This window comes from Crotalus tigris, unplaced genomic scaffold, assembly GCF_016545835.1.
Source record: "Crotalus tigris isolate CLP2741 ecotype Arizona unplaced genomic scaffold, ASM1654583v1 scf7180000018824.943158, whole genome shotgun sequence".
Taxonomy (NCBI): Eukaryota; Metazoa; Chordata; class Lepidosauria; order Squamata; family Viperidae; genus Crotalus; species Crotalus tigris.
This window is the reverse complement of record NW_024097214.1, coordinates 648,466-665,329: the sequence shown is the minus strand read 5'-3', so window position 1 is coordinate 665,329 and position 16,864 is coordinate 648,466. Positions and strand designations below refer to the sequence as shown.

The 16,864-nt window shown below is 34.7% G+C and overlaps 1 protein-coding gene across 6 annotated transcripts in view; it reads right to left on the bottom strand.

Annotated features, from left to right (window-relative positions):
* The window catches only part of VPS8 (VPS8 subunit of CORVET complex), a 95,884-nt gene that overhangs the window by 56,375 nt on the left and 22,645 nt on the right, over positions 1-16,864 (bottom strand). For all 6 annotated transcript variants that reach the window (XR_005558286.1, XM_039356336.1, XM_039356340.1 and 3 more), the window contains 10 exons: positions 16,180-16,226; positions 14,568-14,657; positions 12,781-12,827; positions 12,083-12,305; positions 11,216-11,305; positions 10,543-10,594; positions 9,852-9,894; positions 7,829-7,901; positions 5,333-5,452; positions 2,100-2,171 (listed from right to left, as the gene is read on the bottom strand). Coding sequence is in view for 5 of the 6 variants with exons in the window: in XM_039356336.1 (XP_039212270.1) it covers positions 2,100-2,171; positions 5,333-5,452; positions 7,829-7,901; positions 9,852-9,894; positions 10,543-10,594; positions 11,216-11,305; positions 12,083-12,305; positions 12,781-12,827; positions 14,568-14,657; positions 16,180-16,226 (857 nt within the window). In the remaining variant the exon portion in view is untranslated. The remainder of the gene's footprint in view (positions 1-2,099; positions 2,172-5,332; positions 5,453-7,828; positions 7,902-9,851; positions 9,895-10,542; positions 10,595-11,215; positions 11,306-12,082; positions 12,306-12,780; positions 12,828-14,567; positions 14,658-16,179; positions 16,227-16,864) is intronic.

Below are 16,864 nucleotides of genomic sequence, written 5' to 3'. Positions count from 1 at the left end.
CCCAACACTGTATTTAATAAAGTGGTACAAAAATTAATTTAAAATTTTCAGAACTTAATTACTGTAAACATGTGTTCCGAGATACACTAAGCCAAAAATTTTAAAGGGAAATTTTAATTCATGTAAGATTTCTAAGACAATGTTCCCCAAGCTTATCGCTGTAGGCAGATATAGCTGTGTCACTAAAAGGAAGCAGTGTTTTTCTATCTTCTAGGTTACAGGGACATTGTTCTGAACTTATCAGTGGAATAACACTGGGCATTGCTTGAACTATCTATAAAACAATTCAACTGCCATAAATAACTGAAGAATGGGTAGAGGCAGGGAGAGATGGAAATGAATAATATGGGAGGAAATTTTATCCATTGTGGAGCAATGAAGCATTTTATCTTATGGAACACAATATTTCTTCAATTCTTTACAACAAATCAAAATTTACACCTCATGTTTCTGATACTTATTCCTTTATTATGCAGAATATATTTTGATATTATTTACATTTTATAAACATTATTACTTATATGATGTTGTAGAATTTAATATCATATTTCATGAAAACCACAATACATCTTTTAGATATATTTTATATATTTTAATTTATAATTGATGACAGATTGGCAACATAGACATAATTATGTGGAATGGTCATATCGTTATCAACCACACTCCAAGATACAGATATTATGGTCCACTTGCATTCTACATGGTAAACAGCACATTATGGCAAAAAACAATACAGTATATAGAGATATTAAATAGCTATTTCTTGGAAAAAGTAAAAATAATATGAACATGAGATTTGGAGTAACATAATCATAAAGGTGACAAAGAAGACAGCCATGCGGCCTGACCTCCTTCTCCAACATGAGGTCCAGAGAGCTTCAAAAGGTAAGTGTGCGATAGGTGATGCTATGTAGGGAGTAGGCCAGTGATGTCGAACCTTTTAGAGACCAAGTGCCCAAAACCTGGCCCCGCCCCTGCTCCAATCCCTGCCCCGCCCCTGCTCTCCCCCCATCACCCACCCCACCTGCCCGCAGGGCCACTCACCACCTCCAGGGCCCGCTGCAGATTGCCCAGGCAGCCCAGTAGCGCTATGGCAGTTACACCCTCTGCCCACACCCTGCAGCATCAACCGTGTATGATAGGGTGTGAGGGCAGAATCTTGTCTATGCTGCCTGGCTGCCATGTCCTTGGCTGCGCTGTTCCAGGTGGGCCATGCTTAGGGGCAACTCTTCTTCGGGGGGGCTGCTGGAGAGGAAAGGGTTGCGGGGGGAGGTGAGGCTGGGGCAACAGCACGTGTGCCCACGGAGAGGGCTCCGAGTGCCGCCTCTGGCACCTGTGCCATAGGTTCGCCACCACTGGAATAGGCCCTAGGGTCCCAGAGGATGGGATGACAGGAAAGACAGGCAGGGGGCCACTGCAGCATCCCTGCGGGCAGTTGTAAGGGCAAATGACTGCAGGGGAGCTGCAGCGGCTATAACTTTAAAAGTGGGGTCGTAAGTAACTTTTGGGGGGGTCTGTCTAGGGGGCATTAACGGGTCATATCTCAAGGACTACCTATAGAGGTGTAAAATGTTTTGACCCAAACTATGCAAAGTTACATCAGATCTTGTACAGACATTCCAATTGTACTTGGTATCAGCTCCTTAAAGGGTCTCACCTTTTCCTGGGTTATGCAAATTCTGAAAAATTATATTTATTAAATTTATTTCCTTACCTATCATTCAGGAACTCAAGGTGACATATATAGCTCTTCATCTCCAATTTTTTTCTCCATAGCTTAGCCATAACTGATATCATGATATAAATTTGAAATCAAGCAGAAAAAGGCATTGCTCCTTTATGGAGATGCCAGTTGTAATAGTAAGGATCAACAGGATCTGAGACACCTGATCTAAATATTATGCATTTATATGAATAAGATATTAGTGAATGTAGTTTGTTCATGTTTCATCAATCAAAACAATAATTTATTGAAAAGAAATAATGAAGTAATAATGAATAAATAAGCTGTAGAAAAAGTTTTTCATTTTAGTACTTCAAAGTAAAGATTTTACACATATTTTCCTATATTTACCATTAAAACAAAGGAAATTTACCTTGAGTAATATGTCCACAATTCTCTGTTGGTATTCTACAGCTTGCTTGTCATTCTTAAAATCTTCAAATGTCTTTATCAGAAAACAACATTGGAAGAAAAAAAGCAAAACTTCACATGCCATTTCTTTATACCTTCCAGCATTCAAAATAAAAACTTGTCTTAAGAAATTACAATATACTGTTCATCAGTTTTGTGAAGAAGCTACAATTATGTCTGAATCAAGGTGACAATGGATCACCACCAACTAAAAAAGAACTTATAAGCAAGCTGAAATTATCTCAGAGACTATTCAACATTGGAAACTATTAACTGACTCTAGCTTTCTCAATTTTCCATTCAATCTAAAGGGTTGCATGCAATATTATGTCACAGTATGTTTGTCAAAGCTATTGCAAAGCTGTTCATGCAGAACAGTGGGACCCCTTGTATAGGTGAACCTGCCCCCAAGGTAGGTTTCAAAGACAATACTACATATTTTCAGCACCTTTACTGAGGTTGGAAAGGACAGCACATTTGGGTGGCTAATTAAGAAATAATGTAACTATGATGTTATCCTCACCCTTCTTTGGGGGGGGGGAGAGGCAAAGCAAGTAGCAGTGTAAGCAAGGGAGAGTAGGACCCTGATGCAATGCTACTCATCATAACTCTGCTTCAGACTTCCTTATCTTGTCCCAATTAAGGACCAATATACATTTTGTAAACAATAATGCTGTCTGTTGTCTTGTTAAGTTCCTTGCAGGAAGGGGAATCATGGTAAAGGACAATACTGACCATAAGAGAGGAAATCAAACAGAAAATGTGCATTCAAGAATGAATTCAGATTATTAACATGAAAAAAAACAAGAAAAATGCCATCTTTCTATTCCATCCTTTTGAGTGCTTAGACTCTAATCACTAAGCCTTAATCATATATCTCCAATTCTTCTTGAACATTAAAAAGAGTAATTAAAAGAACATGACTGTGTCTTTTCTGTTCTTGTATATAGTGATAGGATAGCCTCTAGTTTTCAGAAGCACCAACTGCATTCTATCATGTGTTAAAATCAACCTCTCCAAACTTCAATTATGATGAAGATGCAAATCCCAGAATTTTGATCCTGGTGTTTTAATGTGTCCTTCAACACATTTGGAAAATATCCAGCTTGGAGAAGGTACGGTATATTTTATTTTATTTTTTTAAAATTCAAGCAAGGAATAAAGTAATTATAACACTGGTAAAAGTGGTCACCAATATAATAGAACCAATAAAACAATGACAATTACTACTTGAAAAATATTTATACTAAAATATAAATTTACCACATGCATTCAATCCAGGCAAAATGATTAAGTTGAATAAATTTAATGTTTTTACAATGGTTGTCAATACTATAAGAAACTAATGAGACTACAATTTAGGTGCAAGCTGAAAAGCTTTTTATTCAAATCCACATCTGATGGCTTATGATGGTATTAATCTATTATTAATGTCCATTGGTCATTTTTAAGTTTATAACTTTTAATATAATTAATTTATTATATTATGAGAGTTTGGAAAACATTCAGAGAAGAGCAACTAAGATGATCAAAGGCCTGGAGACTAAAACATACAGAAAATGACTGCAGGACTTGGGTCTGGCTAGTCTAAAGAAAAGAAGTACTAGAGGTGACATGATAGCAGCTTTCCAGTACTTGAGGGGCTGTCACAAAGAAGAGGGGGGTCACGTTATTCACCAAAGCACCAGAGGGCAGGACAAGAAACAATGGTTGGAAACTAAACAAAGAGAGAAGTAACCTAGAATTAAGGAGAAACTTCCTGACAGTGAGGACAATTAACCAGTGGAACAGCTTGCCTCCAGAAATCGTGGGCGCTCCAACACTGGGGATTTTCAAGAAGAGGCTAGATCAGTGTTGGCGAACCTTTTAGAGACCAAGTGCCCAAACTGCAACCCAAAACCCACTTATGTATCGTTGGGTGCCTGGTGGATGTAGCCCATTGGATGGGCATGGCCCATTGGGTGGGCATAGCTTCAGTGGTAATGGCAGACTGGGTGGGACTAAAAAGTTCAATCAATCAATTTCAACTTTGCAAGATCTTTTTTTTCCTGCGAGAAGTTGAAATTGATTGATTGATTGAACTTTTTTTTTTTTTGCACACGGTGGCGAAGGCCTAAAGCAAAAAGATTTTATAAAACCCAGCTGAAGGCCTAGGACTGAAGTGAGGGCGTGCATGCCCACAGAGAGGGCTCTGCGTGCCACCCGTGGCATGTGTGCCATAGGTTCACCACCATGGGGCTAGACAGTCACTTGTCTGCAAAGGTATAGGTTCTCCTGCTTAAGAGGGGGGCTGGACTAGAAGACCTCCAAGGTTCCTTCCAGCGCTATTCTATTCTATTTTGAGAATCATGCATTGTCTGGAGATCCCTTCTATGATAGGTGCCAACATTTAAAATTAAATAATTTTTTATTAAATGGATTCCCAAGAGAACAAATAATTATAATTAACTTTTCCCAACTCAGTACTCTACTTGCACTTCTTTTCCTAGAATCCCCAGCCATGTGCAACCAGGCAGATAAAAATATACTATCTACTCCTTGCTTGATAGCCTTTCCAACCCACATAAAAGATTATTTCAAAAATCAGGATATCTTGCTAAGCGAGGCAGGCAATGTTGCTGGTGGGAAAGGAGATTCTCCAGAATTATCAGATCATCCTACATAGGTGTCCTTCTTAGATTTAGGACTGATTGCTTCTACTCTTCTTAAACCAAACCTATTCTATTCTACTCAGTGAAGTTCTAGTTAGGTTGTATAGCAGTTTTGGAAGACAAGGCAATTGTAAGGAATGAGAGTAGTGATGCAAAACTCCTACAAATCAACCCTATCGATCTAATCTGGATCCAACACATATGTTTAAATCAAAGGGAGGCTGTGCTACCACAAGCAACCATCCATTCTCATTTATATTTCCTCAAAAGTCCTTCAAATCATTAAAGAAGCATAATTTATCACTATTTTCAGAAGAAACAATAAAAAATAGGTACACAAGGCTTTAAAGTCTCCACTTCCCACATGAACCCACTCTAAAAATTCAGCAATTTCCATTTGGACAATGCTATGTTACCATGCCACCATAATCCTCGATGTTAAAAAGTAATAATTGCTCTCTAGTTGCCAGAACATTGTCCACCACTGTTTAAGCTCATGCAAGAGATGAAGCTTTCTATCTTTGTAATCAGTGTTTCCACTTACCAGTGCAAGAACGTTAAGGAACTCTCGTGTATCAAAGTGCAACAGTGTACGAACATAGGGATAAACTTCTTCGTCTATAGGGGCCTCAGTTGAATGTAAACGAATGAGGAATTCAAAGACCTGCAATGCAAAATGAATATAGATTTTGCTCAATCTAAATGCCAGAATTAACACTTCCAAGTATATTGATTCCAGGAATTTTTCACAGGAATTTTCCAACGTCAGTGATTTAAAACAAAAGAATAGACAAGATGTTTTATGGTTACTTGCATTAGTTTTCTCAATCACTAGCACTTAACTGCTTCACATTGGTATTTGAAAGATTATTACTACTGACTTCCTAAAAATGAATTCTGGTAAAATACATAACTGCATTTTCCTTTCAGTTTATTTCTCCAGATTAACCTTTATATACATAATCTCTACATGAATTAGTTCATGAGGATAAACAAGAACTTAAGATAAATCATTGCTAGCAGGATTTAAAACAGAAGAAAAAAAAGAATAATTTGCTGAAATACAGGTCAAACTTTGCAAAAAGAAAATGTCAAACCTGTAAGGAAATTTCAACATCATACTTACATTAATTTACCTTTGATGTTCCACTTGTATTTGATCAAACTTTCACAGCTTGAGAATCCTGCTGTGATTGATCTCCAAAAAGAATATTCCAAGACTCTACTTGATCTATTACTACTCTACTTGATCAAAACCCCAAGAATTAGAAATTTTCTTTGATGGGCACAAAAACAAAAAGTTATGTCCTCTAAACTTTATAGTGCAAGACTTTGGGTAACAAAGGACCCATCAATACACTCCCTCGTGCTAACTTACAAATGCTCTGAAATGTATGCTAAACTTTTTGAGTGAAATTGACAGCACTGGGTTTAAAATGATACTGCACTTCAAAGCGCCTTAAAACAAATGCAGTTCCCTTCCTAAGCAATGGAGGAATGCTGTAGTTTAGAAGCATGGACTGAGAAAATCCCTTTGTCTCATCTCAGGCTAGGGTATCTGGGCTATGCTAAGAACAGAAACCCACTGTGGACCATGTTTATGACAACACAGACTGAAATTTCATAGCAGTATGACTTTATGTCAAAGTTACAGGCATAGGTGTGAACATTTTTACAGTAGAGAGTTCCAACTGATTAAATACAAGGTTATATATCAGTTTGTACAGTAATGTATAAGATCGCGGTATCTTATGCGCAATGCACATAAAAATGGGCAAAGCTTCAATCACACTATTGCAGCCACATTATGATTTCTTTGACCATATCATGTGTACATTGCAAGATATAACATTCTGAAGAGGTATTCATTCATTCATCAGCCATTCATTCATACATTCGATTGCGATGCACAAATTCATCCACTTCCTGTAGTTAATATGCCATTTAAATATAACTTGCAATCTTTCATTTCATATTCACAACCACCTTAGTTTTGGATACATTCTTTGATATATACTCCCTCCTCTATCATACCTAATATTAATGACCACTCATTCAGATTCATATATTTATCTCTATATATCTCATTATCAACATTGGATGGGCATACAAAATTACATGTACAATTATTTCCAAACCAACCATTTATTTCCAAACCAACCAATTATTTCCAAACCAACATCTCTACCTTTATGAAAAGATTTTTTTATGTGTTATCCATAAATATATTTAAGCAATATATATTTAAACAATTCAATGCTGAAACATATTTAATATATTTAAACAATTCAATGCTGAAACATTTGCTAACTATTCCATTTATTTTCCCATGTGCTTTAATTGTACCATACACTGCACTAGGACAGTCATTAAACCAAATTTTTGTTCCATTCCAAAATTCAAGCTTAGTATGTTTATTGCAGACATATTGTTAATAAAGCATATCCTACATTTATATATTCTAACAAGTATAAAGAATATATTTCTAGTGTTATACTCGATTTCATTTCAAAATTCAAATAATTTTATGCTTGTAATAAAAATATTTTAAATAAATATTTTTGCTTCTTTAACTTATCAAAATGATAGATTGTCAATAATTTTAACTAATACTGTACAAATAACATTGTATCAAAACAATATGTTTTAAAATTTACAACAATATAATAAAAAGGGAAAAAAATAATAAAAATATATAAATAGAATGTTCAGGTGAAACATGAATTTTTAAAAATGTGCTATATCTGCTCTCACAATTTATACAGTAGTGCTTCACTAGTATCACGGTTTCAGAGTGTCTTGCTCATATATGAATACAATTCTAAACATGAAACCGCAGATTAGGAGGTTAACCTTAGAAGATTGTTAGTTCTATGATAATTGGGGCCAAAATGAATACCACTTAGTGATAAAGGAGATCTACCACAAAATTACACCTCTAAGAAAATGTTAATTTCTTATCAAAGATATCAACTTGCATAATTTTTTCTTTTCTTAAAGTATATTTTTTTCCTGGTGATTTTTATAGAAAAAGGCTCACTTGGTTTTTAATCAATGGTACTAGGTCTTCGGGAATATTGCCCAATGGGTAAGCTCGGCCTGCCAAACAGCAGCTGTAAAGAAATACAGATAAGAGTGGTTCAGGCACCAGGCTAGAAAGCAAGAGAATATGAGTTCAAGTCCTGCCTGAACCATGAAATCCAGCTGGGTGACCTCGGGCCAGTCATTCTCTCTCAGCCCAATTCACCTCACAGGGTTATTGCTGTGGGGGAAAACAGGAGGAGAAAGGTGTGTTGGATATGTTCGCCGCCTTGAGTTGTTTGTGAAAATAATCAAGGTGGGATATAAATGAATAAATAAATAAAAATAAATTTTATAATCTCTATTTTTGCAAAATAGTACCAGAAGTATAATCATACACAATAAAAAAGCAAAGAGGAAAAAATAAGATAGTCCTTTCTTGAAATAGTTGAAAGACGGTAGTTCTTATTCATATACAATATGTACCCACCTATTTATTTTTGTATGTAAAATAAATTTCAATGAGCAATCTAAATATTACTGGAATTACTTTTTACCATTAGAACATGGCATGCAACCAAACACAAAATCCTTCAGTACAGTAAACATTTTGCCTTTAAGCTACTACTAGATTCAGTTAAAATTTTGACATCTTAGCACAGGAAGTAGAAGGGAGCAGTAGTACTTTGCAAGAAAATCAGCTACTTCACAGATTAGCTCTCCCACATATCTTACAACTAAAAACAAAGAAATATTTTACAGTGTCAGTGAACAAACTGTAGTTCACTCAAAAGTGTTCAAATACAGAGGCAGTTGGATCATAGCAGCAATATTATCAACTTTGTATGAAAATATATTTTAATTTTAGGTATTTTCTTTAACTTTGAACCCATACAGAATCCCTTCTTTTCTCTAATCCTATGATTAGATCAATATGCAAAGACTGATTCAGCAGCTTTTACTGATTCATTAATTATATACTAATGAATCAAATAAATACTTTTAAAGACTAACAATTGTTAATATATAAGCAAGTTAATATCGCCATCTAGTGTTCTATCTAGATTGACTGAGATTTAACCTTTCAGCCAAGACATATTTGTATATAGTAAATATTCCCATATACAGGATTGCACACCCTGCAAGTCATCAGAAACACACCAGCATATTTTGTTAATGTAATTTTTTGTTTGCCCAGTTCAGCCAACAAAGGTACAGAAATAATCATCAAAAGGAGGACAAATACTTGGATTGGAATCTCAGTCAGTCTCAGACGCAACCTGCAGTTGTATGTGTACTGACAAACAGGTCAGTGAAAGATGGAGCTCCCACTCGTACTATGACTGTCACAATATACCATCTTATTAAGCAATCCATTACTTAATTAAGGCTTATAGGACAATGTTCTTGCTCCCCTTAGCTTTCTGTCATGCACATCAGAACATATAGGCTATGATTATAATGATAAGATCTACAGGAAAGGTCTCTTGGCACAAAAAATAGAACATGCTGAACAGTCTAACCTGGAATAACTATAGGAAAAAGAGATTTCTCTCTCAGAATCTTTGCAGACTCCCTTTCTGATCTCCATTCAGAAATGACTTATCAGTTATGATGTATCATTGAAAATGATATGATGTATCGTTAAAATCATCACCAGTATAACAAATTGATGATTTTCTAATGAGGTTTTCCTGTAGTCAGTGTTTATCAATGGTGTGTCATTTTTACTATACACTATTGGTTTTTTTCAGTGGTTTTTTTAATTGTAAACTCATTACTACTTAAATTAATTATATGCACCCACTCCATTAGATTCTGGATGTCTTACAGATATAAAAACAATAGAAGCCTTTAAACCATACAATACCATGGGCAGCCCAGTCTAAAACAATCATAACAATAATTCTTTTAGGAGTACACACACATACAATCCCAGTTAAACTACTGAAATATTGCATCAGCATAAACTGCAAAGCAGGATTTTTCTATTTCATATGGCGATATAACATATATAATTTATGCTGTTGAAAAAGGCATACCTTATGTAGACAAGCAGTTTGTTGCCCATAACGACTTGCTCATCTAAAAAACAGCAAAAAATATATACATAATTTTGAAAACTAAACACACTTACTAAGAGATCTAATGTATGCCGACTTATTAAAGCCATATACCAAAATCAAGATCCTATTACTTCTTTAAGTTGATAAGTTGAAAGATATCTGTGCCAAATTCAATGTATGCAAATATTAAAATATTCCCAAAAGTTCATGCTGAATACAATTTTCTAAATCTGACTGGATAATAAACTCTACTCTTACATGTAATAAATATTATAGCTATCATTGTATAAAAAGATGCAGTACTTTGGGTTTTGAGAGTACAATTCTATCCATTGTTTCAAAAACAACTATTATACAAAACAGTCTAATATATATGCCCATCTACCTTAGCATCTTTTCCAATGAATAACAGTAGCCCTCATGAAGGATTAGCAAGTTTTTTAACTTTTGTATGTCTAAGTAAGATTGGGACTCACACAAGGCTACATATTTCTCAGATAAATGTTATTCTCAGGACTCTCCAGTGAAATAGTTCTCAGACACAAGAAACCAATTACCAATAAATGAAAACTGTCAGGTTGGGAATATATTGAATAAAAAAATAGTAATGAATCCACAATATAAGAAGAAAACCTTCCACAAACAGTACTGATAAGGCACAGTATACCTGAGAGAGATTTTCCAGCACTAAGGGGATGAGCAATGGCTTTGAACAATTTCTAAAAAATATAAAAAGGAGGAGTAGGAGAAAAAGTTAGCACACCAACACTTCTTTTGTGATTTCAGTTTTTCATTCTTGAAAATTATTACATACTAAACATTGTCACACGCTGTCACATACAGACTTGATAGTAACATAGAAAACTTTGCAAAAGAAAAAGTAAAATCTACAAAGGAACTTAAACAGACACTGTATCAAGGATCCTGCAAGGATGGAAAGAGACATTTCTTGTAGTTCATCACCCCATCTCCTCCTCCATGGACATCATGTCTTACAATCATTTTACTATTTTGAGCTTTCAACACTTTCTTATAGTCAAAAACACAACAGTTTTTCCCATGATCTCAACAAGTGACCTCATATTTTTTTCCAGAAAGTTTTGAAACTGCTCATTTATCTAAAATGAACCTGCATTTAATGGGGTATTTTAATTTTGAAGATTTGTATGATATTCAGTACATTGGTTTATTTGACTATATTTATTTGATTCTCTCTCTGTCTCTCTGTTTCTCAAGATCTATAAGCTATTTTAGCTAATTGCATTAGGAAGAAAAGGAATTATTAAAAGAATAATCCTAATTCAAAACCATCAATTAGCATTCAAGATACATCTTTCTACCTCCATTGGAGTAATATAGTCATTCATTCCACTGTTATAGACATATATCATGGCATCATACAGGTGGTTTTCCCAACACATAAGGACAACCTAGAAGCAAAACAAAGTTTAAGATTTTAAAATGTGCTAAAAAAAACCACACGCAAACTGGCCTAAGGACATACTTCACTTCAAGGTATGGAATTTATTAGCAATATTTATATAGATACAAGACATAAAAGGACTTCCTTTGCCCATGAGAAGAAAATTCATAGCTTGTGAATTGTATCCATTTCTCAAAACTCGTCAAAAACCTCAGCCTTTTTTAGGAGGCCTTCAACCTATGACTTCAAAGTCTGTATCTTCTCTGAATCCCTTTTCTTATGGGTTGGATAATCTGTATTCATCAGATCTATATAAATGGAACTGAGTTATCTGTAGATACATTTCAGTATTTGGTCCAATGCATTCATCAAAGCAGGCCTCAAGAGCAGCTGGCACTATTTGGGCCTTTGTTACACAAGTTCTATACAGTTCAAAGTTCCTATGACTAAGGAATTATTATAACAAACTTCCTCTTGTTGAAACCACAATCATCCCAAAATAAGATTTGGGATTAATCAAGTGACAGATTAAAACATAGCATCTAGTTATCAAATACAGTGGTACCTAGGTACTTAAATATTTTGAAATTCATTGAACCATTTTGACATAAACATTTTGTCCCAGTATTAGTTTGTTTAGTATTTATCACATTTCCTCGAATCAATTAATGATGGATACCGAGGTACCATTGTTCTTTATAGCACTAAGGAAACATGCAACACAGAATTCTTTGAATATTCCTCATTCATCAATAATATGTTATAAACTACTAAAAATTATCACCTGTTGTATATCAAGGCTGGTAATATCCATATGTACAATGCAAGCTTCCATGTTTGCCATTAAATTCTTATCTTGGAAATGAAGTAGCAAATCCTTCATAATCTGAGCTGTGATTCCAACCAATTTATCACTTAAAATGTATGGCTCAAGACATTCTAAAAACACTCCCTTTGCTACAGAATTTTCACTCATCTTGTCATACATTTGACCGAATAAGATATCTCTGTGGAGGAAAAGACATGGCAAGTATTTGACAGAGATTATTCCGAAAATCTATAGTTTATGTGAGCTGGATAAATTTTTAGCAATATATCTGTTTTTAATAATCCGCTATTTTGTACAAAAACAATTTCTAAACATAGTACTGTTATTCAAAATTATGCAGGCAGGACATACAGAGATATGTTTACCTTAAAGAACAATTATCCATTAGGATTATGGCAGTCCATTAATAAGATGCCCTTGAAGCACACATCCTCTTGAACACTGGCCTAGCCACTCTAACACCCTCCCTAGGTTCTGTGAAAATACACAGAAGGTTCAGAGGAATACTTCAAGTACTGCATGAAGCACTTTTCCAAGTGGTATGGCACAGGTAGATTAGCTCTCACTCTTATTAAATCAACCTAGAAGACTAGTACAGACTGCAATCCAGATGCAGCCTACTGCCAGAGTTCATGAGGCATGCTCTTACTTACATTCGCTGAAGCAGAAGACAGTAATCAACAATGACAGGGACCATAGTCTGCAGAAAAAGAACATGGAAAATCTAACTATTTACATATACCAATGGCCTCTCCTTAGTACACCAAAAGATTCTTAATGGGAGAGATAGACTTTTAGATAGTCAAGGGCTATGCCTATCTTACCAAATTTAGCTAATACCCAAATCTTAAATAAGTAGCAGTTCAGTAATGTATTTTGTACTGCTTTACAATTTAGATGCTATATTTTGGATCAATAGCAACTTATGAATACTTTTCAAGAACAGATTAAATATAGGCTAATTTTTTGGTTTACTATATTGTGTGAATACCACCAACAATTGCCAAGGAACAAAATTATAGTAAACTACTTAAGGCTGATGGCCTGAATGGACTGAAAACAAGGCTTCTTATATTGATATGTTACCTAGTTATTCAACATTAAAACATCCATGTAAAATGGTATGGGTATTTCACATTTAGTCATCTGTAACGCAACTTGTAGTCATCTCTCCTTTAATCTTCATCTTTTTTCTTCAAATTACAGTCAATGTTATGTATATAATGTTTCTCTGGAAGCTCTTGGTCTTTGAAAGACCGTAGGATTCTTTGCTAAGAAGACACACATCGTGGTAGTTTTATTCTTGTCCTCTATCTCAGTGGTTCTTAACCTTTTTGAACGAATCGCCTCCTTGAGCCAATGAGGAAGTTGTCATCGCCCCCTCCCCCAACATAACCTCTCAATCACAACATAGGAAATAATTCTTCAATTTATCCAAACACTTTTTTTTGTTTTCTTTAAAATTGTCATCAGGACATATCAATGCAGTCTTTTCCCCATATTTCAGCCGTGTGAAAAATTTTTGGTGCCAGCCATCACTTTATTCCCAAACTTTGGGATACATGTATTTCATTATTATCTTATTTATTCAAGACACTTAAATGTAGTGAAAACTGAAAACAAAATTCAATTGCAAGGAAGTAAAATGCCTGAAAAGAAAAACAGTAACATTTAATGATTGCATTACAAGTGAAATTTAAGATGCAAAAAGAAATATAAAAAGGGCATAAGAACAAACCGCAATGCAGGAAATAAGAATTTCAAGACCAAAACTCTGAAACTAAATTAAGATTTAAGGAAAATATATATAGTCACGCACACTGTAAAAAGAATTAAAAAGACACAAAGAAAAATATAATATCAAACTGGAGTGCACGCTAAAAAAGTACAATACAATATGTTTTACAGAACCACTCAGCATGCGATGTTTTGAAAGAAGTGCTCCCCCCTCCATCAGATATACAGTGATTCACTGTATGAAAAATGTCTCAAAAGTGTCCCCAAAACTTCTTGCTCCATTGCCCCCATATCGCCCCCTTTTTGGTCCTTCGCCCCGTGTCGCCCCTTTTTGTTCCATCACCCCCCTGAAAAATGAAATCGCCCCCGGGGGGCAATATCGCCCAGGTTAAGAACCACTGCTTTATCTAAACAATGTATTTTCCTTCTAATTCCTCAAGCAATCAAATCTGTTCTTACTATCCCTTTATTCTTTTCTGTTTATTTTACATCTTCCTACAACTATATATGCTTATGAAGTCTCTCCAATATGAATTTTCCATTTGTATGATAAATTGGACATGAAACAAAAATATGTGATAATATTTAGTGCCTAAGACCACAATTTCTTTTTCCTCTTGAAAGTAATCAAGAGGAAAAGTTATTATTGCTCCTGCGTATTCTTTTTAATACCCCCTTTGGTAGTAAATCTAAAGTAGGATACCTGAAAATGTTGCTCCATAACTTGGATTTTACCCTGCTCAGGACATTTCTTCATGGTTCGATCAGCACAATGAATAAGAATTTCAACCATCTATAAATATAAAAGATTATAGTATATCTATAGTCCTAATATAATGAGACATTTCTGATTTTAAAAAGTACTACAAAAACATTGGTACAATACTTTTTGCCCAATAAACACACGTATATTCTATGAGGAAGTTTGCTTCAGGCATATTTTGAAATTATTTCCCAAGGGCTCATTAAAGTGGACTTGAAGGCAAGGCAAGGAAAGACAAAGTTCACCAATTTCCCAGACTATCTTCAGGCTTAGATATTGATCCCCAAGAGAAGTAGAATGCTCTCCTCCCCTTCTTTGTTTCTGATAAAGTGACAAAAGGGTTGTGGAATCAATTTTCTGAATGCAGATGGAGGATTCCATTCCTGCATTCCAGGTTTGCTACTGCAACCTCTCTTTCTACCCTAGAGGACTTAATTGAGAAATTTTGTTCTAGCAGCTCCTAAAAGACAAGGCCCAAAAAGCAGCTTAATAATAAAGTTTATTCTCCCCCCCAAAAAAAGAAGTTTCTATAGAGGTTCAAAGGAGCAAAGCAGTTCTACTGGGAATATAGCAGGAAACATGAGTACTGAGGAATCCAGTGCTGTACTTGCATGAGGGCTGGATTCCCTATAGTTTGTCCTATTTTTTTAAGGCATAAGACAACTGTATGCAATTCATACGGAGCAAGCTCAAAGAGCAAAATCCATCTGCCAAAAGCAAATTTTATATTGACTTGGAATTTTTGTTCCTGGTTTTAGAGAAAACAATTTTGAAATCATTTCATAATTTCTGTGGAGTTTGAGAGAAATGTTCCAAATCTATTTTCTAGTAATAGAAATTTGAACTGAATGTGAGCATATTCAGTCATAAAATCATAAATAAAGGAAACTGCATTATGATACTATATTCTACAGTACCATAATGCAGATGCTTCTACACTACAGGAAAACACCTTTGTTTCAGTTTTTAATTCTGCAGTAATACTGAAGTAGTAAAACTTTTACACTTAATCCAATATTAAACTTCTAAGTGACTGCATACAGGATTCTTGTAACAACTCAAAGTAAGACAATCCTGAATTTAAGATAATTTTCCCACTTATAAAAGAAAGATTAGATCAAAAACAGTAAAAAAAAATCACCCCTCACATTTCTTCTTTACAATACTGTTAGAGCAGAACAATTCTCTCATTTGAAAAGTAAATTATTTGGACATTGAAGAGTCTTCCTTTCTAGTTCAGTGAACTAGACACCAAGTTCAGAGAGGAGAAATACAGGATTAAACATTCTTGAAGCTCTATTGCCTCAGTTTTATCCTCTTCTTTGCTGTTCAAAAATGAAGAAATTTAATAACCATCTATAATGTGATTGTTTGACCTAAATTCTATTAAAATATAACATGTAAAGATGTAGCTATACAAACAAAGATCAGTTGTAGGAAATTACATGGCTAAAAATCAACTTTTCCTCAGTGAAATCCACACATACATATTTCTTAGAGGAAAAAAATATACAAAAGGAATTTAATTCTAAAGCTGAAAAGTAAAACTCACTCTGTCTGCAACAACAGCCTTCCGTTTTTGTTCATCTCCAGATAAGCCTGTTTCAAAAACAGAAGTCTTTTAATTTTCAAAGCCAAGGTACAAACAGAAGTATTTTTCTTATTATCTCCTATAAAGTTTTAAGTATAATAAAAAATGTTCAATGTTTTATAATTAATATAAACTATCCAGGTATAATTGAATTACTATAGTAGAAATGAATTTATATGCTATTTCTTATGTTTAATAAATGTTTCCAGTCTTATAACATACTGAACTCAGAAAATGGAATTTTTAATATTATGATAAATGGTCAAAGACAATATTATGTCTATTTACATAATGTATGCTAAACTCAGAAGGAGTGGCATACAACTTGAACTTCCCAGTTTTTAAAACTATCACATAAGATAGCAACCATTTTGATCATCTCTAGCTATTCACATACTATAACTTACTTTATGTCCTTTTAAAAGTGATATGCAAAAGCCTTGATTGTCCAAAGCCTTATAATGACACCATGGCATTAGATCAGACATGTCAAACTCGCCACGTCACGTGATGTCACGCAACATATCGGGACAGTTTTGCCATTGCCAGCAATGGGGTGGGCGCAGCTTCTGTGTGACACATCTGGCCCGTGGGCTGGCAGTTTGACACCCCTGCATTAGATGATTGTGATTTCGTAGGTAAGATG